The sequence below is a fragment of the Ursus maritimus genome, unplaced genomic scaffold (genome assembly GCF_017311325.1).
Source record: "Ursus maritimus isolate PB19 unplaced genomic scaffold, ASM1731132v1 scaffold_32, whole genome shotgun sequence".
NCBI lineage: Eukaryota > Metazoa > Chordata > Mammalia > Carnivora > Ursidae > Ursus > Ursus maritimus.
In genome coordinates this window covers 11165112-11191932 of record NW_024425786.1, presented here as the reverse complement: position 1 = coordinate 11191932, position 26821 = coordinate 11165112, and the positions used below count along the sequence as shown (strand labels likewise).

Here is a 26821-nt window from a genome sequence, read left to right as displayed (position 1 = left end):
AAGAATGAAAGAATAAACCAGAGATAAGAAAATGATACCTCCAAGACAAACCATATGACAGAAATAGTGATAGAATCTGCCCCTAGGGGTGTTAAGGGCTTGTTGCTTTTTTTTTTTTTTTCTGGAAAATGCTCTGCGGGCTCTTTCAACACTGACCATTAGGAAATTTGCCCCCATCCTGCAGAGTGGAGGCTGGGTGGTGTGGGGTTTAAGGGGCGACTTTCCTGTAAAGGTTACAATTTAAAGCAAACTCGGGCCTTTTTCATTCAATCTCAACTTCCAGAGATTAAAAATGTATAATACCACATGGCTCACCTAACTTCATTAAGAATCACTTTTTTCCTTCCCCTGGTGTCTCCCCCTCCCCCCTGAGAAATAAAGAGGATTGCAGATTAGGGACTCCCTGGTAGTGTGACGTTCACTGGGGGTGGTCTCTGAATCCTTTTTAAGGTTATTTAGAAAGACCCTACCTCCTGGGAATCTTACCCTAGACATTTCTTAACATATTATTTTAAAAAATGCATTTCCAGGGGTGCCTGGGTGGCTCAGTCCCTTAAGTCTCCTACTCTTGATTTCAGCTCAGGTCGTGATCTCAGGGCCCCCTCCTGGGCTCTGGGCTCAGTGCAGAGTCCGCTTCTCTCTCTTCCTCTGTCCCTCCCCCCGTTTGCGCGCTCGTTCTCTTTCTAAAATAAATACATCTTTTTTAAAAGTGCCTTTCCAATTTCTCTTCCTTAGAGAAAAGTTTTTTTCCTTTTCGCTTTTAAAAATATTACTCTGAAAGGGAGAAGCAGGGGCCGAGGGCCAGTTTTTGGGGGGCCCAGACACCGGGGCGGGGCGGTGGGCGGGAGTGGGGAGTCCCGGGCCTGGCTTTGTTGACCGAGCCAGCCAGAGGCCAGAGTCCAGAGAGGGGGCGGGGAGAGAGCGGCCCCTCGCCCGCCCAGATCCCCAGGCCGCCTGCTTTTTGAGCGCGGGCTGCTCGGCGCCGGCACAGCCCGCGGGCCAGGCGCTGTGGGGACCGGGAGGGCGGCATGCTGCGGCGGATTGCGTCCCGGTGCGCCCGGGGTCTGGGGGCCGGCGGGGGCGCGCATCCTTCCGCGCGGCTCTGCCACCCCGGCCGCAGCTCCAGCAGCCTGTCCTCCGATGCGCCCCGGAACCAGCCCCCCAGCTCCGAGTTCGTGGCCCGGTCGGTGGGCGTCTGCTCCATGATGCGGCTGCCGGTGCAGACCTCCCCCGAGGGGCTGGACGCCGCCTTCGTCGGGGTGCCGCTGGACATTGGGACCTCCAACCGGCCCGGGGCGAGGTAAGGTCCGAAGGATTAGGGGACACGTGGCTGGACCGCCCGATCGCCACTGGGCGCGAAAGACAAAGGGACGGGCGCCCGCGCTCACCCAGGGTGGGATTGGAAGCTGGAGCTGGCTCCAGAATGCTCGCAGTCGTTTGAAAGACCCTTGATTTCCCTCCGCCCTCATCAAGCAGTTGTGAGAGCTGGACATGCGTGTCCTCTGTTAGTGACCGGAGCCTTCTCCACGCACTGATTCCTGAGCCTTGCTGGGATGGTGGCTGTGGTGATTACAGGAGCAGGGGACATGATTTCCGAGAACAGAGGAAATTGGATGCCCCTTCCCCAAATCTCTAGATGTCACCTGATCGAGAATTGCTCAAGTACAGGCTTTTTTTTTTTTTATATACATTGTATTATTATTATTTTTTAAAAGATTTTATTTATTCACTTGGCAGAGAGACAGCCAGCGGGAGAGGGAACACAGCAGGGGGAGTGGGAGAGGAAGAAGCAGGCTCATAGCGGAGGAGCCTGATGTAGGGCTCGAACCCATAACGCCGGGATCACGCCCTGAGCCGAAGGCAGACGCTTAACGACTGCGCCACCCAGGCGCCCCTAATACATTGTATTATTTTTTAAGTACTCTCAACACCCAATGTGTGGTTCGAATTTACAACCCCAAGATCCAGAGTCCCACCCTCTACCTTTAGCAACTGAGCCAGCCAGGGACCCCAAGGCGTTGCAATTTTTCTAAAATCAAGACATCGGCAGTTAAATCTGTTTTCCTAATTAGTGAGCATCAGCTATTTCTGATTCCGCTCGGCCACCTCACACCTAATAATCTGAAGTATTGATGCCGCCATTTATTAATGCAAGGCGCTTTGCATAGATGACCTCACTCAGTTCCTCCGACAACACAGTACAGTAAATACCATTATTTTACAGATTAGGAAATCGAGGCTCATGGAGATTAACAAATTATCTAATGTCGGGGCGCCTGGGTGGCTCAGTCGTTAAGCGTCTGCCTTCGGCTCAGGGCGTGATCCCGGCGTTATGGGTTCGAGCCCCACGTCAGGCTCCTCTGCTGGGAGCCTGCTTCTTCCTCTCCCACTCCCCCTGCTTGTGTTCCCTCTCTCTGGCTGTCTCTCTCTCTGTCAAATGAATAAATAAAAAATCTTAAAAAAAAAAACACAAACAAATTATCTAATGTCATTTAGTAAATTGGCGATGGGCGGGTTCCTAAGTCTGTGCCTTTAATCTCTTCAAGTATGTAGCCTGGGTCAGTGGTTCTCAACCAAGGGTGATTTTGCCCCCAGGGGACATTCGGTGGTGTCTGGAGGCCTTTTTAGTTACCCCAACTTGCTACTGGCATCTAGTGGGTTACAGATCAGGGGAAACATCCTACAAGGCACTGGACAGCCCCCCACATCAAAGATCCATGCAGCCCCAAATAGCAGCAGTGCAGAGGCTGAGAAATCCTGGGTTAGGCAGGACCTCTGACCTTTTTGGGATGGTTCACAGGATGATTCTTCCTTCTCCAGATTTGGACCCCGGCGGATCCGGGAAGAATCGGTGTTGCTTCGGACAGCCAACCCTAGCACGGGGGCCCTCCCCTTCCAGTCCCTCATGGTTGCAGACCTAGGCGATGTGAACGTCAATCTTTACAACCTTCAGGACAGCTGCCGTCTAATTCGAGAGGCCTATCAGAAAATTGTAGCAGCAGGCTGTATTCCCCTGACCTTGGGTAATGGCATCTGTGGGGACAAGCGCAGCTCTGTGCGCTGAGGGTTCCTTTATCATGGGCTTGGGTGTAGCCCCTTCTTCAGGGCAAGCTCTATGAATATGGAGACAGTTGGAAAGAGAATGTTTTCAATTCATTTAACCCCTGGGGAGAGGATGTTTACATTTCTGGACTAGTACGACTGACAGGGATGGACTAGGATGAGGCAACTGAGGCATTCACCTTTGCGGGGGGCGGGGGGTGCCAAAAAGTCAACAATAAATATGATCGACTTTTCCCTTTTGCCTCAGGCTCCAATATGGTTCAGAATAGCACTGTTACTGATCCTGTCTTTTTAAAAATTTTATCACGGAGGGGCGCCTGGGTGGCTCAGTCGGTTGGGCGTCTGACTCTTGGTTTCCACTCAGGTCATGATCTCAGGGTCCTGGGATTGAGCCCCACGTCTGGCTCTGGGCTCAGTGCAGAGTCTGCTTGTCCCTCTTGCCCTGCTCCTTCCCCCCTCCACTTGTGCTCTCTCTCTCTCAAATAAATAAACCTAAAAAAAAATTATCATGGATTTTTTTTTTGCATTGACCTAGATTTTTAAAAATATTACATCAAAATAGTATTTATCTGAATGACTCAGTTTTTTGGTGTCCCTTAAGTTTTGCATCCCAGCAAGTGCCTCTACCCACCTCGTCTTTGTCCTACCTCTGATTCCAGGCCCGGGAAGTCTCACAACAGGAGCTCAGTTGTGGCTTTTTAACTATTTCAAGGACATGCTTTTCTTTTCTTTTTTTTCTCTCCTTTCCTTTCCCTTTCTTTATTTCTCTTTTTCTTTCTTTCCCTCTTTCTTTCTTTCTTTCTTTCTTTCTTTCTTTCTTTCTTTCTTTCTAGAGAGAGAGCGTGATAGAGCGTGCATGCCCATGAGTGGGGGGTAGGGGTGGAAGGGGCAGAGGGAGAGCGAGAGAGAATCTTAAGCAGGCTCTACACCCAGCTCAGAGCCTACTTGGGGCTGATCTCACAACTCTGAGATCATGACCTAAGCCGAAATCAAGAGTTGGACGCTGAACCAACTAGAGCCATCCAGGCACCTCTCAGGGACGTACTTGCAGTGACTTTATTTGAGAGAGAGCTGCAAGGGAGTATTTCCTCCTCATCAGGGTCTCTATCAGCCTATAGAGCCCCTTTCCCCTTGTCTTCCCTGACTTCTCCCCCCCCTTACATTTCTCTTCCAGTTCACAAATAGTTAAAATGACACGGGCCTTTTTCTAAATATCCAAATGTACTTTTGCCAAACGAGAGGGCCAAGCCCGCAGAACATGGTGGTGCGGAGTGTGGTTTCTGGATGGCACGGTTTGAAACTCTCAGCTTCATCTCTCACTCGCTCTTTATGCTACATTTCCTCACTTGTAAAATGGGAATAACACTACCAGCATCTCCTGCATTGTTGCGTGAAAGTGCATGTAACATGTCCGGCATCGTGACTCGCACATTTTAAGCTTCGGTACATGTTAGCTGTTGTCGTTATTAATAATGGTCCATAGTAAAACTATTCTAGGCCTGAGCTGTCCTGTACGGTAGCCACTAGCCACAGACGGTTATTAAAATCACAATTAATTGCAATGAGATAAAATAAAAAACGCAGTTCCTCCACGGCATGAGCCATATTCCAGTAGGCACGCGTGGTTAGTGACCGTCATGCTGGCCAGTGCACACAGAGAACAGACCCATCACTGCAGAGAGTTCTATCGGACAGACCTGTTCCCAGCACTTTACCTGTGAGCTTTGTTTCCTCTTTGAAATGACGGTGTAATCGCAGCCATCCAGGGGCCGTATTCCCGCCGCGGAGCAAGCTCTCCCGTTAGCTAACGTTATAGCTCTTCGGTCTAATCAAAAGGGTGGCACGATTGGGCACACTGAAGATTGCTCTCCATGATATGTGGTCCTCTCCTCTTACCCACGTTCCAGATGTCTTGTCTTTCCTCTTTGCAGGTGGAGATCACACCATTACCTATCCGATATTGCAAGTGATGGCAAAAAAGTAAGTCCCAAGCGTCTGGGCGCACACAAGGGTTTCAGAATTCAGGAGCTAGGGAATGAGTTGTGTGCCGCTAGACGGTATCAAGTGACCTCTGCTGGCTCAGGTTATCTGGGGTGATGGTGTCTCTGTCGGTCACCAGCTGGGAGCCAAGACAATTTGTTATTAACACATGTGGCTACCCTCGCCTGCCCCAGGACCTGCTCTGGTGCGCGTGCTCAGTATTTGTGTCTGTTTTTGGAAGATGGGCCTCTCGTGAAAGACACAACCCCAGTTAACGTCAGTGTCTGTTTGGCTTCCAAGGCCAAAAGCAACACAAGGGCGTTGCTTGCTGAGGAGAGGCCCTGTTTCTTCCTGAAGGGGCCCCTTCCCCAGAGAATGAGAAAATGGGTTTTCCGGTCATGGAAGTCTACCAGGGATGAACTAACTTTGGTTAACTGGTTTGAAAAAGAGGCAGAAGGGCCAAGGCGGCGGCAGTTCCAGAATGCATATATGGGAAGGACATGTGGGTAGCATCCTCGTTGGTGGTAGGCGGGTATAAGTCTTTTCTGGAAGCTCCGCTTGCCTGGCATTGATTTCGATTGTGTTTCTTTCGGGTTCTGGCGGGGTTGGTGGAGATTATGGAGAGAGAGCTGGGTTTCAAGCTGCTTCTTGGTGCCACGGTTGGAGAAAGGGTGGCTCTGAGGAGTTCTGCCAAGCTCACCGGAGCCTCCGTCCTTCATTCGTATCCGCCCTGGCCTCTCCATCTCTAAGTGAGGAACATTCTGGGTGATAGGTAGTGGGTGGCAGCTAAAGCAACGGCCATGTCTGTGTTCTGCCGGACTTCTCCGAGTCAATTATTCGGAGATGCTAAGTGATTGGAAGACAGAAACCAGTTGCAAGGCTGGTCGTTGAGGCCAGGTCTCCCGTGGCTGTGAATGGTCCAGTTTGGAAGGTCGGGTAGCCTGGAGGGTGGTGGTGCTCAGGCCCCAGAAGGAGGCCTGGCCTCCGAGCTGCCTGTTGTCATCAGGCATGGCCCCGTGGGGCTGCTGCACGTGGACGCTCACATGGACACGGCTGACAAGGCCCTCGGAGAGAAGCTCTACCACGGGACGCCCTTCCGCCGCTGCGTGGACGAGGGTCTCCTGGACTGTAAGCGCGTGGTGCAGGTCGGCATCCGGGGCTCCGCCATGACCTTGGACCCCTACAGATACAGCCGGAGCCAGGTGCCAAACCCAGCGCCCCTTCCTCTGCCCCAGCCTGCACGGTGCATTTCGGTCGGGTGCCCATTTGGTGGTGGCTGTGGATTCCACAGGGGCTTTAATAAGCGAATTCAGAAAACTGGGGCAGAAGGCCGAGTTTGCCTCGAGAGGGTTGTGTGGAACAGAGAGGAGAGAGGGTGTGAGTTCATGAGGCAAAGGGGGCGTCTCTTCGCTGGGGTGGGGAGAGAAGCAGGAACACACCAGCCTCTGCGCTGTCACTGTCGCTGGCTTCGGACAGAGCTGAGGAGGCCCGAACCCAAGGCCTGGGGCCATCTTTTTACTTCTTGTCCTCACCTCCACCAGGCAGAGCGGCTCCCAGGTAAACACGATCGACAAGATCCCAGCAGGAAAGACCCAAGTCCCCTGCCTGTAGAGTGAGCAAGGGCCGGTCTTCTGGCCAGAGCCATTCTGTTGTTGAGTTTCTCACTGCTGCTCTAGCCCAGCGTCTCTCTGACCCCATCCTCCCACGTCAGCTTTGACTTACTCCCTGCTTCTTCACCGGCCGTCGTTCCTCCCTTCCTCACCCGTAAAATGGGGATGACAGTGCCCTCTTCGTGAAGACTGGGGGTCAGATGTCATGTGTCAGAAGCACTCAGCGTGGGGTTGGCACATGAGAAACGCCCAGCATGGCTCCAGGCAGAAGCCTTGACATCCTGCTCTTCCCTTCCCACATCCTCAGGGGTTCCGGGTGGTCCCGGCCGAGGACTGCTGGATGAAGTCCCTGGTTCCTCTGATGGGGGAGGTGAGGCAGCAGATGGGAGGCAAACCCATTTATATCAGCTTCGACATTGACGGCTTGGATCCTGCCTATGCCCCGGGGACAGGCACACCTGAAATCGCCGGTCTCACCCCTAGTCAGGTAAGGGGGTACCACCAGGGACAATGCCTGGGGGTGAGGATTCTTAAGTGCCCACTTTCCTGGGACTTGCGGGAAGTCTTCAGGATCAGGACAGGGTTTTAAACGCGGAGGAGTTAGGCCTCTCCTGTTCTCAGGGCTGACTGCAGGTTGGATACTCTAGTGGGGCGAGGAGTGGACTGACTTGGGCAAGGGCCCTCCTTTCCTGTCTGGGGTATAATAGTCTGTTATTTGAGCTTTCTGCCTCTGATTCACCTATGGTTGGCTCCTGGGGACATATTCCAATTTCCGCTCTTAAAAACACTACGCTTATCTTTCTGGGGTTACATTTAAAAAGTGTTCACGGTGGGATTTAACCACCTACCATGGAAGTTCCAGAGTTCTAGAAACACCCAAATAAAGCTCTCTGAAGGGGGGTGCTGAGGGTAAATAAAGGCAGGAAGCAGAATCAGGGTATGGTTATAATTAGGAGGGGAGCTCCAGGAGGGTGGGGCTGCTATTTCATGTGCCACCCCGTCCTTGGAGCCTCGAACGGTGCCTGACATAAAGAGCAGGCACTCCTCGATATCTGTGTGAATGAGTGAGGACCACTCACTCCTGAGCCGTTATCTTGCCTCCTCTAAGAAAGGGGACTGTTAGCAACTACCTCTCAAAGCCATTCTCCATCAGTTCCCCTCAGAGAGATTTCTAAAACACCATCCTCTTTCCTCAGCTTATCATTCTGGGTTTTTCACTGGCAGAATGGAAACTCTTTTAGACGAAGTGACCTCTTCCTAGCGTCCCCCTCGCTTATCCTATCTTGTGGCCACATCTAACTACTGGTATTTCTTTCCGTCTTGGTGTCTTTGCATGTGTCTTCCTGTCTGGGCTGCCCTACCCCTACCTATCTGCTTGGTCAATTCCTTGGGCTAAGTGTTTCCACCGCTGGGGAGGCCTTCCCCCAGCTCTTTGGGCTGTTTCCTATTATACTTTTCTGCGCTTGCTTTTTTTTTTTTTTTTTTTTTAAGATTTTGTTTTTTAAAGGAATCTCTACGCCCAATATGGGGCTCGAACTCACAACCCCGAAATCAAGAGGTTGCATGCTCTGCTGACTGAGCCAGCCCGGCGCCCCCACGCTTGCTTTTCTTGAAGCCTTTAGTGCACGACACTGAAGTGATTGGTCTGCTTGTGTGTATTCCTTCACACAATGGACCCCTCGGGAGCGGGGGCTGTGCTTTGGCCGTGTGTGTCTCCGTGGTGCCCACCAGCGTGCCCGGCCGTCAGTGAATGTTTATTGAGGGAAAGCGGCAGTTCCGAGTCAAAGGGTGCGCATGCGCTGGGGGAGATGCGCTGGGCCCTCCATGGCGGGTTTTCCCTGTGAGTGGTTCCTGCTGTGGACAACTCGGGCTTGGTCTTGGACAGGCGCTGGAAATCATCCGGGGTTGTCAAGGCCTGAACGTGGTGGGTTGTGATCTCGTGGAAGTGTCGCCGCCCTATGATCCTTTTGGTGAGTAAGCAGAATACTATTGATCAGTGGGCAGCTGCTGGTTTAAATTACATCCAGCTACTTGATAAGTAGACGATGGATGGGTCCTTCTGTGTAACTCGGGACCCCGATGAGCGAAGAAAATAAACCCGTTACTGCACACGTTACAAACACGAGCTAATTAACAAGACCCCTGGGAGGTGGCTTTTATTGGTTTGCCTGCCCCACAGCAGAAGAGAAAGAAACCAGCCTGCGGTTTATTAATAGGGTGGCAAAGTTCCATCCTCTTTTGATAGTTCATCGAAAAGCGAATTGTCGAGGCATAATATTTATTAATATTAAGAAAGTGGGCAGTTAGCTGGTTTAGGAGAGATATTAGAAACAGATGCCATCCCAATAATTTCAACTTAGGGAAGCTTCCAGACTTAGGCCTGTTAGCCGCAGAGGGTGGGGGATAAATACAATAGTCACCATTATTACAGGTTTCCTTTGGGGTGGAGTCTGTGCTCAGAGTAAACAGTGAACCGCCTGAATTTCAGGATGCTCTTTCTGAATGATGATTGATGGAGCAGAGTACCGGGGAAAGCGTGTCCACAGGGTGGCTGGGCAGCCCACAGAAGAACGTGGGGGGCGGGGGTATCTGGAAAGGCAGCCCAAAGGGAAGAGGGCGGGGAATCGAGAGTCACGGCCTTGGGGGTGGCCTGCAGGAACACCTTCGGCTTTGTGTCTTCGTAGGAAACACGGCCCTCCTGGCGGCTAACCTGCTGTTTGAGATGCTCTGTGCTCTCCCCAAAGTGACGGTCGTCTGAGCTTTGTGCTCTTCAGGACAACAGGTTGTGCTGATGACAGTTCTCAAGAATTTATGCGCAAGCGGTCTGAGTACTCGAGTTTATGCCAGTAAAACTTTCTGCTAAACAGTGTCCCCGGAGGCTATAAAATCAGAGCATTCGGTAGAACTCCAATCTGACAGCTAATATTTCTATGGAGTTTGAATGAACTAAAAACAGAGAAGCACTTGTGCTGTTCTGATGAAAGTGCTGGAGGATTAAGGGGAAAGGGAGCCAAGGAGCATTTGCTTCAAGATGATCCAAAAATTGGAGAAATGAAATAAAAAAGCCCTATGACATAATCCTGTATAAACACCCTGTATTTCTCTCGTTTCTTCCTTTCCACTGTGGCCCCTCCTGAGGGACTCAGGGCTGCATCTGAGTTTTAGGACCACTGTGCACATAAACCAAAAACTTGAAAGAAAGTAACATGCAGATCCTAATAAAGACATTTCCCACTCAAAAGCCCAAGAGGGTGCACAGAATGTCTTTTCAACCAGACTTCAGGTGGCCCCCAAAGAGGCCTTGGTGACACTTCCGTAAGTGTCACCTGCCTCAGTTTTGCATCGTCTGCTCTCGGGGCTGATGCGCCCTCCATGACAGCAAAGACTCGGGTGTGGGTTGAGTTACATGCTAATTCGGTTTTGTTGCTAACGGGTCCACGAGCAAGTGATCATCTCCCAGCGCAAGAGCGATGCGTAATCATCACACATTAAAATAGTTTATTTCTGTTTCCAGTCTGTAATATTCTCAAAACAAAAATAACATCAGCTTCAGTGCCTGTTCACAATACAAAACAAAAACAACATAAAAAAGACACCATTTGCCAAATAAGTTATTTGTTCCTAAGAGTATCAAAAGTGCACAATATCGACCTCCTCAGATCGGTCTCTAAAGTTCCATCCTCCTCCTTGACAAACGGAACGGACGGATTCAGCAGCTGCCACACTGCATTTGTGTTCAAGGGACAAGGTCAGGCATTTGGATGTGAGCGATATTTCATCTGCAAAGATAATTCTGCATCAGCTCTTAAAGAATTTTACTTAGGAAAACAGCTCGAGTGTTTGCTTCTAATCTCTTTTCCCAAACAAAGCAAATCACTTAAAAAACACATTCAGATTTCATTTCTTTTTAAATCAGGAAAACGTTCATGTACTGAATGAGGAGGAAATCAACCTATTAATTCGAAGAGTACGACCAAATTTTCACGGTCGGTAAGCGATGGCAGAGAGAGACTGTGGAGCCTGACAGATGTCAGGGCAGTCTTGCTCACTGAAACGCTGCTGACAGTCTCTTAGACAAATTATGCCACCGGCACCTGGATGATAAAAAAATATTTGTAAGTAGGTATGTATGCCACAAAGACTTGTTTTAGGCCAGTTTTCATCCCCATCTGCTAAACATGATTCTTAGGCTCTAACAACCAGAAAAGCCTACTTCTAAAAACAAAACAATGTTGTCGGTCTCAAGATATTCAAAGACCAAGAACTTCACTTAAAACCAAAATTCGGTCTGTGTGGTTACACACGAGAGAAGGAGAAGTGGTGGCATTGGCTGAGCATGGCGATGGCTCATACATCTGACACAAAAGTAAACAAATTCATGGAAACATTCAGGAGGAAAGCCTAGGGCGGTCAAGGGCAAAGTTCAATTTAAAGTAGACCCTTCCGAGTGTCCTCTTGGGGCACATATCCTCCAGCCCCAAACAGACCTGTGAAATAATTTTTGGACTGAAAAACTCACTAGGAATGTTTTGAATCCTATCTGTTCTCACTTTCTTCATACAAATGGAGGGTGCAGCTGTCGGTCTAAAGGTGCTTTGTATTTTAATGAGAAACATTTTTTAAATGAACAAATCTGGGGAGGTTTTGGTTTTCAGAAATTAAGGTCAGGGACCCATCCCATTAGTACCAGAAATGAAAAGCCCACCACTGAATGCTACTCACATCAGCAACTTGGCCATAAAAGACCTAGAAAATGATTTTGAGGCTGGTGCACCAAGGAACCAAATGAATCCCTTAATCACGCCTGCCTGGGCCACGTGCCGGGAGACACAGCACTCAGAGTAAGCATCCGATTTTTAGAGGATCATGGGAAAACAAGGCCTGGCAGTGATTTTTCTTTTTTTTAATATAAAGCTGTAGACTCCATGGAAACGACAGGAATTCCTGGGCTTAAATAATTTATTACTTGCCATTGTAGCTCAATATTGAAATTATTCAGGATCCAAATGGCTTCGTTAAAAGCAATGATGATTAAAGAAATACTAACTTAGTAAATGTCCCACCACTGATTCTGACACTTCGCTTTACTAAAGGACAATCCGCTTTGACATCTGAATCGACCACTTTGAGGCTGTTAAAACTCCACTGGTGGTTTTGCCGCCCCCCCGCCCCAGGCAAACCCTCTAACTGGCGGGTGTGACCCACTGCACACTGGAGCTCTGGAAGCAGGGGTGTTGATGGTAGGTCGGACCCTGTTAAGTGGTGAAGCAGTTGTGAGTTAAGAGTGAAAGCAATTGAGATATCACAATATAGGCCAGAAGCTCAGAGTAAGCCTTTTGCCAAACAGGAGTCTAGAACAAGTCTTGGCTCACTTGTCACAAAAGAGGGCTCAAAGTTACAGCACTTTTGGGGTAACAGTGTTCAAAATACAATTGTTGATAAGGTTTTAAGTTCCTTGATACAAAGACATGTCTGGTATTTTACTAAAGAGACACCAGGAGTGAAGAGGTTCCTCGAGCCTGACCCCTGTCAGGCAGGGATAAGGTAGGTGTCTTCGGGTTAACATCTACTGGTTTATAGCAGCTTATCTCTACGTCCAGAGAACAAGATTACAAATTATGGCTCCTAAGATTCATACCCTAAAACTGACGGAGGCAGAAAGGCGTGTGAAAACAGACACGTAAATGGCTCAAAGTCATTACAGTACTTCTTGCCGTGCAGATCCCTCCCTGGCTACGGTTAGCGCTGGGGGAGGTGGCTGAGGGGACGCCCCAAGGGGTCACGTCCGTCACTGCCCATCCCTCCCTTCTCTTGTCTTGGGAAGAAAACCAAACTCACATGCAGGACCCCCACTTATCCCTAGCCTTGTGAAACTGTGGCTGACAACCTGCTGCACAGGGATACCCCCCAAATGCACTTTTAGCCACTGACTACCCAAAAAACTACCCGATGTGAGATTGCTTGGAACCAGGCCTCTTTCAGGATGCAGGGCCTAGAAGCTGCTGTGGGCTGTCTGTCCCACTGATACGGCATGCGCCGGGGCGGAAGCACAGCGGGGGTGGGGCGGGGGGTAGGGGACCCCGACCAGCTCTCCAGGCTCGCGGGGTTCCATCCAGAGCCTGCTGCCGGCTGGAGCCCTGTGCTTCTCCCACAGCGCGGAGATAGGATAGGAGAGGGCGGTGTGAGCACATGGCAGGGGTGACAAAGGAAGAGGGAATGAGCAGTCTACTTTAAATAGTGCGGCATTCGAACGAGGGGGAAAAAACCCAAAGCAAAAATATTTTGATCTAGGGAATTCAACTTGAGGTGTTTTTCACTCCTAGGTTAGAACAGGACAAAGGAAAGATTCTTCTAGCCATTGTTCCGGAAGAATAATCTAGAATCTATTCTCTGTCCGTGGTGATAGGTGGAGTCCTGAAAAGACCTGTTCCCAGGGGCCTATTAAAAAGCCTGAAGAGTTAAGTCTCTCGCTCGCTCCCTCAGTCTAGTTCAGGCCACGACGGGATATAAAACCTCTGTAAGGAACCTTCGAGCAGCCGCTCCATCCATAAGGACAACTTGCTCAATTTCCCTTTGATGGGCCTGGGTCCAAGGCCGCAGGGAGACTTCCCCCGAGATTCACCCAGATGGAGGGAAGAGTCAAGATCACTGCAGGACCCCATGGCCTCCTCCTCTTCCACTGCTTTCTGGGGCTTGAAGAGGCAGAAGTATTTCTTGTGGCCATTCAGGGCCAGCACGTAGCCTGTGTAGTCACGTTCCATGAAATGCTTGTCGTATTGGTTCGGGATTGGGGCTGCATCCTGAGCAAATTCTAGAAGGTACTCCAGCCATTCTCTGTGTTTATCTAGACTCAGGAAGGAGAAGTGCAGGCAGCTGCTCCTGGTGGAAGGACACAGTGAAGATTTAGGGTGCAGCCTGTACGCACTGACTTGCAGGGAACATAAATACCTCCGTCAGATCTCAAGTAATAGGGGGAGGCTTTGTGCTGGATGGGGCCCGAGTATGGAAAGAATGGAGTTTTCCTGTGGGATGTGAGGGCCTCTGCAACAGCTGTAACCGTCCGCTGGCCCATCTCCCTCCCAGGCCCTTGCTGGGTGCCTCTGAATCACTCTCAGTGTCCGGCTTCAGGAAAACACACGACAGCGAGAGGACAAAGTTCCCTGAAAGGCTCAGGGAAGGAGACTGAGGTCAAGCTCTTCTGTTCAGAAGCATCGGGACATGAAGTCGCGGGGAGAAAGGGCCCCTCATGATGGCTTAGGTTTCTGGGCTCAAAAGGTCACAGCCAACATCTCAGTGTGCACATAAAGCTCCTCACAAAGAGGAAAGGATGAAATTCTCCTCTGGCCCCTCCCCCCGCCCTCCGCCCCCCATGAGCCCTCCTCCCCCCCCGCCTCCCCCCCCCCACAAGCCCTCCTCCCCCCCGCCTCTCCCCCCCATGAGCCCTCCTCCCCCCTGCCTCTCCCCCCTCCCACACGAGCCCTCCTCCCCCTGCCTCTCCCCCTCCCCCACGAGCCCTCCTCACACCCTCCTCCACCCCACGAGCTTACCCAGTGAACGTGTAGACCTCCAAAGCGAATTTCTGCAGTAGACTCGTCTTGGTGGAATTTGACAGGATGAGGACCACGTTCATGTGGCCTGGCCTCAGGCGGACCAGGTTACTGGTGTAGGTTACATCTGTGAGCTCAGTTACCTCCACGAAGCCTTTTTTAGGAATCTTGCTGTGGAGAAATAGTGAGGAATTAGGATGTTATCAGGACAGGAGAATGCCATTACTTTGAAAAGAAACAAGAGGAAGCAAATGCTACGTTCGACTAAACTAGGTATGTTATTTAATGTTCTGGAGTCTGACAGAGTGGCAGGTCGGGGACGGTCCCCACTTGGTGGTCCCGGGTCTACAGAGGCCCTCTCAGAAGCTGCCGTTCAGCTGGTGTAGAGGCGGCTTCAGGACGGGACGAAGGTGGTCGCAGTCATGGGCACGCGCCCTTCTCTGCTTCTGGCTGAGCCACTCCGACAAGCTTTGCTTCCTGCCCCCATTATTCCGTCGGAGCCTGAGGGCCTGCAGGTACTGAGTAGAATATAAGTAGGTTCTGTGTCTCAAGGCCTAGGGGGTTTCAGTAAACACCAGCCAGCAGCTGACTTTCCCTAAATTCCCATCTCACACGCAAGGAGATGACCCAGAGCGCTTACAGATACTAGGTACTCGAACACCCCGAGCTACGCGGCCTGGGGCTCTCCTGCCCGGTGGGGTGGGGTGGGGTGGGTGTCTTGTTAGAGAAACCTGCTGTTTTCTTTGGTGAAGCTTGGCTCGGTCTTCCCCGCCTTCTCATGGGCCTCCTCTTTATCTGGAGGGTTGGACTCTCGCTCATCATTTGAGTCACTAAAGTAAGAAACAAGGAGCTTTAGAAAACAAACAGTACAGACAACCCTGAGGTCCGGGGCTCACCCTTGAGAAATCCCACTGAGAAGCCACGGAGGCATTTACCTGAAGGCCTGGACGATGACGGTGCCGAAGAGGATGAAGAGGGCGGAGAAGACCAGGGACAGAAGGGGCATCATTTCCCGCCTGAAATGAAGTTAACAGACTCTGGTCAGCTCTAGACGGGTTGCTGAGATCTGTCCCTTAACGATGTTAGGTTTCTTTCCCTTGGCTCAGACAAAACCCCAAACCCAAAGGCTTTCCTATCAATAAACGCTTTCTAGTTTCATACAAATAAAGTGGTTTTTTTGTTTTTTTTTTTTGAGGGTGAGGGTGGTGGTGAGGAAAGCAGAGACTTTTCCCTCACCGTTTTAATTCAGATGGCTTATTCTAAGAGTTTGATTATTTTGTCTCAATAGAATAGGCTGTGCTTAGTAAGTTCTGCAGAAGGAAAGAACAGGATTTATGCTGTGAATGTAGAAAAGCATTCTGACGTCGAGGGTGGTGACTAGAAAGTCTGTGGAATTAGTTCCTTTATTTTGATTTTTTTTTTCTGGCTAGAATAATTCAGATGTGGCCTGGACGGTGGAGAAGGAAGAAAATGTTGAACTTTCACCACCTCCTCTACGACTGGTGCGCTAACATTTTATTCACCCACTCATACCCCTCAAAGGCCCGCCATTTTTCAGGAGCGCTGCTGGGAGCCAGGAATCACGAACATGGATGAGATGTGGTTCTGCCCTCAGGAGCTCACAGGATTACTGGGGGTGGAAGTGGGATAGCCCTCCCTCCTCTGGTGAGCTCACGGACTGGCTTGTACATCTCTACACTGGCCTCCATGTGTGTCAGGCCCTGGGCTGGGCACGATGAAGAGGACATGCCCAGTGGTTAAGGGGCGATCAGCAAATACGTAAAAAGTGAAGTTACTGAAAGAAAGAACAAGGAGGGGCGCCTGGATGGCTCAGTCGGTTAAGCATTGCCTTCGGCTCAGGTCATGATCCCAGGGTCCTGGGATCGAGCCCTGCACTTGGCTCCCTGCTCAGCGGGGAGCCTGCTTCTTCTCCCTCTCCCTCCTCCCCCAACCCGCTGCTCAAGCTTTAAGTAAATAAAATCTTAAAAAAAAAAAAAAAAAAAAAAGAAAGAAAGAAAAAGGGAACAGTTGTTGAAAATGTGTAAACATTTTCTACTTGCCTGTATTGAGTATACACTGAAATCAAAGAAAGATAGATTTAAGAGAAAAACAGTGGTTCTACTATCAGTGGAGAAAAAGAAATTCAATCTAGCAATACTCCTACCAGTTGTTGTGAAATATGCTGTCCCAGCAGTCTGAGATGTAGTCAGAAGCAGAGTAGAACCACCGGAGGAGAAAGATCTAGGAGGGAGAAAATGTGTGATGGTCAGGACCGAGCCCCCGAGCCCCGGTGGAAGAAGTCCTCGCCCAACACAGCGTGCTGCCAGCCTCTCTCCGGCTCTGGAGCTCACGAGCCCTGCCTGGTGCCCCCCCTCCAAGGCCACGTGCTTACAGGGGCCAGTTCATCCGTCAGGTCGGGGAGCACAGCTTCCGAGGACAGCAGAGCGGGGTCTCTGCGCAGCTGGTCCAGATAGCCCAGAAGTGTGAATTTATCGCTCTCACTCCCTGTCCAGGGAGCCTCCAGGGTTTTATACACCACCCTTCCTCCCGTCGTGCGCCTTTCCAAGATGGACACCTGGGGGGGAAAGAGAGGAAACCATTAGAAGTCTTCCAGTTTGTTTGGTTTCTTTCAGGGAGGATGGAAAAAAGGATCCAGTGAAATTAGCAATAAGTTTGAACACGAATATGGAGGGGTATAAAATACGTGCAAGAGATTTAAGTTTTTTTCTGACAATGGAAACTGTGTTTACAGTGACTTTCCAAAGCTTCTGCTAAAAGTGAAAGCTCTTTCTTCTGAGTTGACTTTTTCCTGTGACTTCTGACTTAATATTATAACAAGGAACTTTAGTTTTTTAGAGAGATTCTCCATGATGACCAAAATGATGACAAAGAGAAGATGTTTTAATTTAATGTTTCTGTAGAGTGACGACAAAGGAGGGGAAGGGAAGGGGTGATGGATTAAAATGAAGTGAAAGAGGCAGAAGTAAAGGAGGGAGATTTTACTGGAAGCCTAGGGAAGATTTTACAAACTAGGTACTCTATTTTTTTTTTTAAGTAGGCTCCACACCCAGCATGGAGCCCAACACGGGGCTTGAACTCACAACCCTGAGATCAAGGCCTGAGCTAAGATTAAGAGTTGGGACGCTTAACTGGCTGAGCTACCCAGGTGCTCCTTACAAACTAGGTACTCTAAGACTACACCCTCCATGGGGAAAAAAAAACTGGTGAAAAGAACGGATGCTCTTGAACGTTTGCTCATAGGAAAGATGCTTTCTGTGAAGGTCTAATGCTGAAAATCTAGGAGGTGAAATCATTAGGATAAAAGACTGTTTCAAGAGTAGGCTTTCAAAACAGGCTCAGAGATTTCTGGATTTCCTGGAATCTGTATTCAAAACTCCCAAAGAAGGGAGAAACCGAGTTCAGGTGCCACAAGCGTGTCAAGAGCTTGGAATAAGAAGACTCATGACTCACCGCTGATTTTCCTTGAAACGTATCACTGTCTGGTATTAAGGTGCTGGCGAACTCCTGCTGCCGATTGCTGTAGACATGCACGAATCTCACTGTGTCTTGTGTATTTGCCAGGGCAAAGGACAGGAAAGCCTCAAAGGGTTTACTCAACTTGGTAGCCTCGGGGGTCAGCAAAAGCACACAGTACCTGCACGACAAGAGAGAAGACTTTGTAATCCGCCTCCGAGGCTGAGGCTAGAAGAAGAGAAGGCGAAGAAGAGGCGCGCTCGTTTTACAGAAGTGAATACATTTTACTAATGGAAGCTGTACGTTTGAGAGAAGACTCCCAAGTCATCAGTGACCTGCTTCTTTTCCAGATCAAATGTTTTCACACTTCGGAATTTCTTTTAAGGCAATGGCCTCTGAATCCTTTCAGAAGCCACCTGTTCTAGTGCCTCCACCACAGGCAGGGCTGGTCAAATCTGTCTCGGGCCATCAGACAGACTGCACAGGGACATGTCACCTCTCAGAGGTGAGCGAACACCCGAATGCCGCACGGGGAAAGGGCTCAGGACGCTCCAGGCAGAGAGAACCGTGAGTGCAGAGACCGCTGGATGGAGAGAGACTGGACCCAGCACATAGTTCCAGGAAGATCACTGGCTGCTGTGAGGAGAACTGCCTGGAAGGCGCAAGAGGGGAACGGAACGGAAGCAGAGCCTGTCTAGGAGGCTAGCACGGGGGGGTCTCCAGAGGTGGTGGTGGTAAAAAAGGTGAGAAGTGCGTGGATCTGGGACAGTTTCTGAAGGCCTTGGACACAATCCTTAGAGTCCACAGTATTCTTTATATTGAATTAAAGTCTTTCTTCTTAGTCTTAGAAAGGAATCAGAAAAATCTGGAAACACAGGGAAGTTTTCTCACTTTAAACAATATAGTAGTTATATTTTCAAATAAGATGACCAGAATGTTTTCTTTCCTTCCATATCTAGACACGGTGCACAATGAAATAGCCCCACATTCATTAATCTGAAAGATGTCTAATAAATATTTCCCTGTACTTCCAGACTTTAGATACTCTGTATGAGTAAGTATGCCTTAGCCTTCCCATTCCCAGCTAATTCTCTGACATTTCCTCAGTGTCCTACACTTCCCTAAGGTTAGCGTTTTCCTAGCCCCCCACCCTGGGCCCCCGAAGGCTCGCCCTGCACGGGACCCCCTAGTAGGAGCAGTGACTTGTTCATATCCAGGCTTCTTTAAAGTGACAGGCCTCAGGACCCATGGGTGGCTCAGTCGGTTAAGTGTTTACCTTTGGCTCGGGTCATCTGGGATCGAATCCCACATCGATGAGCTCCTTGCTCAGAGGGAAGCCTGCTTCTCCCTCTCCCTACCGCTCCCCTGCTTGTATTCTCTCTCACTGACAAATAAATAAAATCTTAAAAAAAAAATAAATAAAGTGACCCAGCCTCTCCCCGATAGCTGGCTAAAGTCTACTCATCCTTCGGGCCTCAGCTAAAGTGTTATGAATTAGGGAGATCTTCTCCGACCCCCAGGCCAGGCTGGCACCCTGGATTAATACACCCCACTACTAACAGAAAGAATAAGTTCTGACGTCACACGTGGACGTTTAATTGCCCAGTAGAGAAATGTGACGTGGCCCCTCTCTTGCGGTGATAAGCAGAGGCAAAGCCCGGAGTCCTTACTTCCTCTGTCGGTGAGAGCGCTTCACGGGGCAGAGCTCGTGGAACAACTTTTGGCTGGTGAGCCTGGCTGCCAGCAGATACTTGTTTTGGGTGATGAAGTCGTCAATGACCTGTTTCTTCATACCTCGGGCCTGCAGAAAAACCAAGAAACAGTTGATTTTTATGCCCTTTTCTCACTGCAAATGGGCTTTACTGAAAGCTTACAAAAATGTGGCTGACCCAGGATATTGTAACAGCGGTGGATGGTGACAGATGGTTGCCACACTCGCGGTGAGCACAGCACACAGAGAAGCTGAATCACTGTCTTGTAGACCTGGAACTAATGTCACATTGGATGTAAACCACACTCAAGGAAAAAAAAAGAACTGGAAAAAAAATGTGGCTGATTCTGGCTAAAGTAATACAACAAATAAGACAGATCTGTTTGAGTAAATAAACGTTAGTGAACTCTCTCACCACAGTAGGGCTGGAAGCAACGACGGAGCTATTTCAGGTCAAAGGAAAATCAAGTGCCCTTTCTACTGAAGAATTTTTGTATATGGTTATATGCCGGCAGATTTAAAAAGCTTTTTTTTGTTTTGTTTTGTTTTTTAAGAGATCTTATTTTTGGGGTGCCTGGGTGGCTCAGATGATTAAGCTTCTGACTTCAGCTCAGGTTGTGATCCTGGGGTCCTGGGATCGAGCCCTGCATCAGGCTCCCTGCTCAGCAGGGAGTCTGCCTCTCCCTCTGCCCGTCCCCCCTGCTTGTGCCCCGTCCTTCTCTCTCTCTCTCTTTCTAATAAAATCTTTAAATAAATAAATATCTTATTTTTAAGTAGGCTCCACACCCGATGTGGGATTTGAACTCACAACCTGGAGATCCAGAGTCACACGCTCTACCAACTCAGCCAGCCACGTGCCCCTAAAAGGTCATTCTGAATTCTAGGCAAACGGACTTCCACTTAAGATTGGCAGCAAACTGGATAATTAAAAATAAACTCCAAAGTTACTAAGTATAAAAGGCAGACCACAAAACTGTATGATGGCCACTTCGTTATTGCTAATTTTTGTGCATTTTGGAGGACTGAAATGATATATACAGCAGGCTGTCTGACCACAATCTAGAAATCCATATTCGGGGCACCTGGGTGGCTCAGTCCTTAAGCGTCTGCCTTCTGCTCAGGGCGTGATCCCGGTGTTGTGGGATCGAGCCCCACATCAGGCTCCTCCGCTAGGAGCCTGCTTCTTCCTCTCCCACTCCCCCTGCTTGTGTTCCCTCTCTCGCTGGCTGTCTCTCTCTGTCAAATAAATAAATAAAAGCTTAAAAAAAAAAAACCCAGAAATCCATATGTCAATGAGAAAATCCCTATGTGTTAAGGAACACACTCGAATCACCTACTTATCTAAGAACAGCCTATCAGATATTAAGAAAATACTCTGAATTTTTTAAAAAAGATTATGTGAGAGATAGAGAAACAGAACGAGCAGGAGGGGCAGAAAGGGAGGGAGAGAGAATCTCAAGAAGACTGCGCTGAGCAGCGAGCCCGATGCGGGGCTCGATCCCAGGACCCTGAGATCATGACCCGAGCCGAAACCAAGAGACGGCCGCTTAACCAACTGCGCCACGCAGACACCCCATGACTTTGAATGACTCATGACAGTACTACTTATAAACCCTGGGGTGCAGATAAAGCCATACTTGGGAGGGTAATGTTACAATGAATAAAACAGAAAAGAAATTAATGACCTAGATGCCCATATCAAGAAGTTAAAAAGAAACAGAAAAAAATATGAAAGGAGAAAGAAATAATAGATAAAAATGGAGATCCACGAGGGGCGCCTGGGTGGCACAGCGGTTAGGTGTCTGCCTTCAGCTCAGGGTGTGATCCCGGTGTTGTGGGATCGAGCCCCACATCAGGCTCTTCCGCTATGAGCCTGCTTCTTCCTCTCCCACTCCTCCTGCTTGTGTTCCCTCTCTCGCTGGCTGTCTCTATCTCTGTCGAATGAATAAATAAAATCTTTAAAAAAAAAAAGGAGATCCACGAAGCAAAACAAACCTAGAAAAAGGAAAAGAAACAAAGAATGAACAAAGCCAAAGTTGGCTCTCTGTGAAACTGACAAACCTCTGGTAAAATCTACCCTGCAAACAAGAAAGCACAGGTAACCACTATCGAGAATGGCAAGGAGGAATCACCACCTATGTTGTAAAAGTTAAAAGAGAAAGTTACTTAAATTTGAAAATTTAGATGAGATAGAAAATTTTCTACAAAAATATAGCAGTATCTGAAAAAAAAAAAAAAAAGCTTCAGTAGTTGTGTAACCGTTAAAGAAGGTGAACTGGTGGCAGTCAGAGATCCTTCCTTTAACACAAACTCAAGGCCCAGATGGCATTACAGATGGTTTTGATGAAACTTCCAAGAGGACAATCCAATCTTACATAAAGTCTTCCTGAGAATAGAAAAGGGGACAGCACACCCGCCTCACTTCATGATGCAAAGCCTCACGTGGGCATCAAGAGAAAGAAAAGTCAGAAGTCAACCTCATTTCTGATCCAAATGCAAAAATCCTCAATGAAATATTAGCAAACTGAATCCAGCAATATGCTGAAAGCGTAATACAAGTCATGATCTTGCTGGACTTATGTGATGGACTCAAATGAGGTCTAACTACATTTCTGTTCCCCTACTATATTTCTTTTTCTTTTTTCTTTTTAAAGATTTTATTTATTTATTTGACAGAGAGAGAGGCAGTGAGAGAGGGAGCAGGGGGAGTGGGAGAGGGAGAAGCAGGCTTCCCGTTGAGCAGGGAGCCCGATGCGGGGCTCGATCCCAGGATCCTGGGATCATGACCTGAGCCGAAGGCAGATGCTTAACGACTGAGCCACCCAGGAGCCCCTCCCCTACTACATTTCTATTCCACGTCACACCAGAGCTCAGCAGTAAATAAGGAAAATAAATAAATAAGGGCTGGATAAAAAAGAAGCAAAACTGCCATTAATCTCAGATGATACGATCGTGTATTTAGCAACCCCAAAAGATGGTACAGATAAATTATTAAAATCAGTAAGAGAGTTTAGCAAGATTGCTGGACACAAAGCCAATGTTTATTTTTATTTTATTTTATTTTTTTTAAAGATTTTATTTATTTATTTGACAGAGATAGAGACAGCCCACGAGAGAGGGAACACAAGCAGGGGGAGTGGGAGAGGAAGAAGCAGGCTCATAGCGGAAGAGCCTGATGTGGGGCTCGATCCCACAACACCGGGATCACACCCTGAGCTGAAGGCAGACGCTTAACCGCTGTGCCACCCAGGCGCCCCAAAGCCAATGTTTAAAAATCAGCTGTATTGGGGCACCTGGGTGGCTCAGTTGGTTGAGCATGTGACTCTTGGTTTCAGCTCAGGTCATGATCTCAGGGTTGTAGGATCCAGCCCGTGGGGCTCTGTGTTCAGCTGGGAGTCTGCTGGTGATTCTCCCTTTCCCTCCCCCCCCCCACTCACAAGCACACTCTCTAAAAATAAATCTTAAAAAAAATCAATTGTATTGGGGCGCCTGGGTGGCTTAGTCAGTTAAGGGTCTGCCTTCGGCTCAGGTCATTATCTCAGGGTCCTGGGATCGAGCCGCGTATGGGGCTCCCTGCTCAGTGGGGAGTCTGCTTCTCCCTCTCCCTCTGCTGCTCCCCCTGCTTGCGCTCTCTCTTAAATACATGAAATCTTAAAAAAAAAAAACAATTGTATTACTTAATACCAGCAAACAGAAAATGCAGTAAAAAAGATACCCTTTTCAATGCATAAAAAATACAAGGTACCTAGAAATAAGCTGGGGAAAAAAGTATGATCGTTATGGAGAAAATTACAAAAGCTTATAGAGACATATTACAGACGAAAACAGATACATGACGCTCATAGGTCGGAAGGCTCAATTTTGTCAAGATGTGTATTCTCCCCAAACGGATTTAAAGAGTCAGTACAAACCCAGTAAAATCCCAACACGTTCGTTTGTTTTGATGGAACTTGACAGACCGAATGTAACGTGCATGTGAAACGCACAAAAGACCAGGAAGAGCCAAGATGCTTCTGAGGAAACTCCCCCCTCCTCCTAAAATCCAAAAAACAAAGTGGGAGGATTTGCTCTGGGAGTTATCAAGACTATTTCCAAATGGCTAATACGTGAAGGGATTATCTTTATTATCTCGATGGAGGGGAAGATGTCTAAACAGGAAACACGCAGAACCAATCAATCATAAAGGAAAACTTTGACAGGCGTGAATATGCTAAAAGAACATAAGTTCATCAAAAAGATGCCAAGTGCAAGAATATACTCATGGCAGCGTTGGCCAAATCACGAAAAACTGGGAAGAGCCCAAAGTGTGTCAGCAGCAGCCTGGACAGATACGCTGTAGTACGGTCACGCCAAGCTCCACAAACAGCACGTATGAACCTCACACACACCCGACAAAAGCCGGACACGAGGTACACACTGCATGATTCCAGCTGTATAAATAACCGGCTACGAACCAGCAGCAAAAAGGCAGACAATTCAATGGAAACAAACGGGTAAAACGCTTGACAGTCATGTCACAAAAGGGGAAATCAAAAAGGCCCATCGCCAGCTTCCTTGTGATGAAGGGAAATGCATAGCAGAATCACGATGAGATACCATGACTCAGTCAACTCAGAAAAATTAACTTGAACTGGTGTTGGCAAGGATGTGGGGCAATGAAACTTCCACGCGTGGCTGGTGGGAATGTAAATTGGTAACATCACTTTGGAAAACACATTATCTAGAAAAGCTGGGGATGTGCAGACCCCAGGACCCAGCAATTTTGCAACCAGATATATCCAGGAAGGAACAGTTCTCAGAACACCTTCATGCTCTTTTTTTTTTTTTTTAAGTAGGCTCCATGCCTAACATGGGGCTTGAACTCATGACCCTGAGATCAAGAGTCACAGGCTCTACCAACTGAGCCAGCTAGGCGTCCCTGGATTCAACGAACTTATACTTTGTTAAATTCAAATTCACGGATCACCTTGCACTTAAAATGGATCTTTTACTCAGGCGCCATTTTTAAAAATCATGCATTGGTCATTCGGAAAATATTGGTTCCCTGATCTTCCAAATGCTAACGCATTTTATTATACGTATAAAAAAAAAGCATACCACACTGAGGAACCAATCTCGTCAGAAAGTTTTGAGAAGCTCATAACGGCTGATACAAATTTTTCAAAATTCTAATTTTCTTGGAAGCCTGAATTTTATCATTGGCAACAAATACTGTCAGTTGCTTCCCTTACAGTGCTAGGCTCACTATGCTCAGTTTTTAGGAAATATCTGCCCCAAACCCAAGTCTGAATAACCCTAGTTGTCTGTCAGTTATTCTTTCAAGTAAAAATAATGTTCCATTAAAAAAGGGGGCTAGTTCAACACTCATGAGTTAAGTCATCACGCAAATGCTTACCCTCCAGACAACCTTTACTTTGGCACGCGGCAGTGTTTTTTGTACACTTCCCATTCTGTCACACAGAATGTTAAGAATACCCAAAAGACGTGTTGTTACTGCTCCATCAAGGGTATTAAGTGATAAGTGAGCGTTGCTTCTGTTTGTTTTTATGGTGAGTGCTTAGGAGTGAAAAACAGATGCTTACTGGTGCCCTGGGGCCCAGCCCTGGGTTTATGCACTGGGTTGTGACTTGGTTTATGAACTGGGTTGCGCAGTGGGTCGTGCATTGGGTTGTGCAGTGGGTTGTGCACTGGGTTGTGCAGTGGGTTGTGCACTGGGTCACGCAGTGGGTCATGCACTGGGTCACGCAGTGGGTCGTGCAGTGGGTCACGCAGTGAGTCGTGCACTGGGTCGCGCAGTGGGTCACGCAGTGGATCGCGCACTGGGTCACGCACTGGATCGCGCACTGGGTCGTGCAGTGGGTCGCGCACTGGGTCGCGCAGTGGGTCGTGTACTGGGTCGCGCAGTGGGTCGTGTACTGGGTTGTGCACTGGGTCACACAGTGGGTTGTGCACTGGGTTGTGCACTGGGTTATGCAGTGGGTTGTGCACTGGGTTTCGCGCTGGCTGTTTCACCCACCACGGCTCTCACACCATCAGTGCAAGTGTCAACACAGAGAAAAAGGACAAACTACGTCTCTGTGTTATTTTGAAGACAGTTTGGATCTCACAGATTTCTCACCCCCACCCCAGGGTCTGTGAACCTCACTCTGAAAACTGCTGTCCTAGACAAACCCAGATAGACCGAGATACACATGATGCTCATGGCAACATGGCTCCTAAGCCCTGAAATGCCCATCGATGGAAGAATGAACCAAGAAATTACCATGTGGCCATAAATACTATACAGCGAATATAACAAACTCAGTAGTGCTCCACGAAACAAGTGGTGCTTTTATCCAGAGGAGCAAACTGGTAAAGCATCCACTGTGCCAGTAATTTTTTTTTGAGAGAGAGAGCAAGAGAGAGCAAGTCTGTGTGTGTGTGCACGGGAAGGGGGAGCGGCAGAGGGCAAGGGTGAGAGAGAATCTTAAACGGGCTCCCCCCCTAGCGCAGAGCCTGGAGCGGGACTCGATCTCATGACCCTGAGATCGTGGCCTGAGCTGAAATCAAGAGTCAGATGCTTACCCGACTGAGACACCCAGGCGCCCCACTGGCAGTAATTCTGTAAATATATCAGAGTGACAATCTTCCCCAAGGGATAAATAAATCATTCTCAAGAATAGAGGCTATTACTGAAAAGCAATTTAGGAAGCTTTCACAGATTAATCTTGAACTGAGAAGCTCTTTTCCCTTCCTCGCCACCAGCATGTTTTCTTCCTGATTCTCTCAGCTCCTCAGCTGCCATCGGCTGGCGGTTATCCAGAATTTTGTCCTTGGCCCCCTTGTCTCCTTACGTCACGGGCTACGTATGCCTGGGAGACAGCGCCACGCTGAGGCCTTCTACCTCTCTCCCCGGCTCCCTAAGACCTAGACCCCCACACCCCACTGTCTGATGGCCACCTCCCCTCAGACCTCCCGCAGGCAGCTCGCATTCTGTACGCCACAACGGAATTCATTACCGTCTTCCTAAGCCTGCCCTTCTCTCCTCACGGCCCCCTGCCCCCATCTGGTTCTGCCTCACACCACGTCCTTCCCTTAGTCCCAGCCTCGAGGGCCCTTCCTCTGCGCTCACATCTGAGTGAGTCACGCACACCCGTGGATGGAAATCGCCTTCAGGCCTCTCTCCTCCGGCGGAATTTTAAGGACAGAGACTAACTCTGGATGTCAGAGCTCCTCTGTATTTTCTACACAGCAGGCAGGCAACAAACTGTTTACTGAGTGAATGAAATAAATGAAAACAATTTTTTATAGAACTTCTCATTCTAGCTTCCAGAGAAAATGAATCAAAGGGTTCTTATTGCCTTTTAAAAAAAAAAAAATAGGGGCGCCTCGCTGGCTCAGTTGGTAGAGCACGCTGACTCTTGATCTCAGGGTGGTAGGTTCGAGCCCCACGTTGG

General features: G+C 48.7%; 2 protein-coding genes and 1 non-coding gene across 6 annotated transcripts in view; 1 reads left to right on the top strand and 2 right to left on the bottom strand.

The window, feature by feature from the left end:
* The first annotated feature begins 989 nt into the window (after window positions 1-989).
* AGMAT (agmatinase) lies at window positions 990-9970 on the top strand. Its single transcript, XM_008694922.2, has 7 exons — window positions 990-1300; window positions 2821-3023; window positions 4995-5043; window positions 6050-6245; window positions 6961-7140; window positions 8539-8623; window positions 9338-9970. The coding sequence occupies exons 1-7, from the start codon at window positions 1029-1031 to the stop codon at window positions 9409-9411; spliced, it is 1059 nt and encodes a 352-aa protein (XP_008693144.2). The 5' UTR covers window positions 990-1028; the 3' UTR covers window positions 9412-9970.
* A 1627-nt stretch (window positions 9971-11597) lies between these two features.
* DNAJC16 (DnaJ heat shock protein family (Hsp40) member C16) overlaps window positions 11598-26821 on the bottom strand; it is a 40260-nt gene continuing 25036 nt past the window's right edge. For all 4 annotated transcript variants that reach the window (XM_040645813.1, XM_040645816.1, XM_040645817.1 and 1 more), the window contains 8 exons: window positions 19345-19475; window positions 17672-17855; window positions 16593-16775; window positions 16365-16441; window positions 15136-15216; window positions 14932-15030; window positions 14201-14371; window positions 11598-13532 (listed from right to left, as the gene is read on the bottom strand). In XM_040645813.1, coding sequence (XP_040501747.1) covers window positions 13133-13532; window positions 14201-14371; window positions 14932-15030; window positions 15136-15216; window positions 16365-16441; window positions 16593-16775; window positions 17672-17855; window positions 19345-19475 — 1326 coding nt within the window. In that variant the 3' untranslated portion in view covers window positions 11598-13132. The remainder of the gene's footprint in view (window positions 13533-14200; window positions 14372-14931; window positions 15031-15135; window positions 15217-16364; window positions 16442-16592; window positions 16776-17671; window positions 17856-19344; window positions 19476-26821) is intronic.
* On the bottom strand, window positions 24227-24299 carry TRNAK-CUU. Its single transcript has one exon. It is a non-coding gene; the product is annotated as a tRNA-Lys (tRNA).

Excerpts from the sequence above, each read along its gene's own strand:
- AGMAT (XM_008694922.2), top strand. The coding sequence starts at position 1,029 with ATGCTGCGGCGGATTGCGTCCCGGTGCGCCCGGGGTCTGGGGGCCGGC. Across the intron at positions 1,301-2,820 it reads TCCAACCGGCCCGGGGCGAG|ATTTGGACCCCGGCGGATCC; the intron begins GTAAGGTCCGAA and ends TTCCTTCTCCAG. Across the intron at positions 3,024-4,994 it reads CTGTATTCCCCTGACCTTGG|GTGGAGATCACACCATTACC; the intron begins GTAATGGCATCT and ends TCCTCTTTGCAG.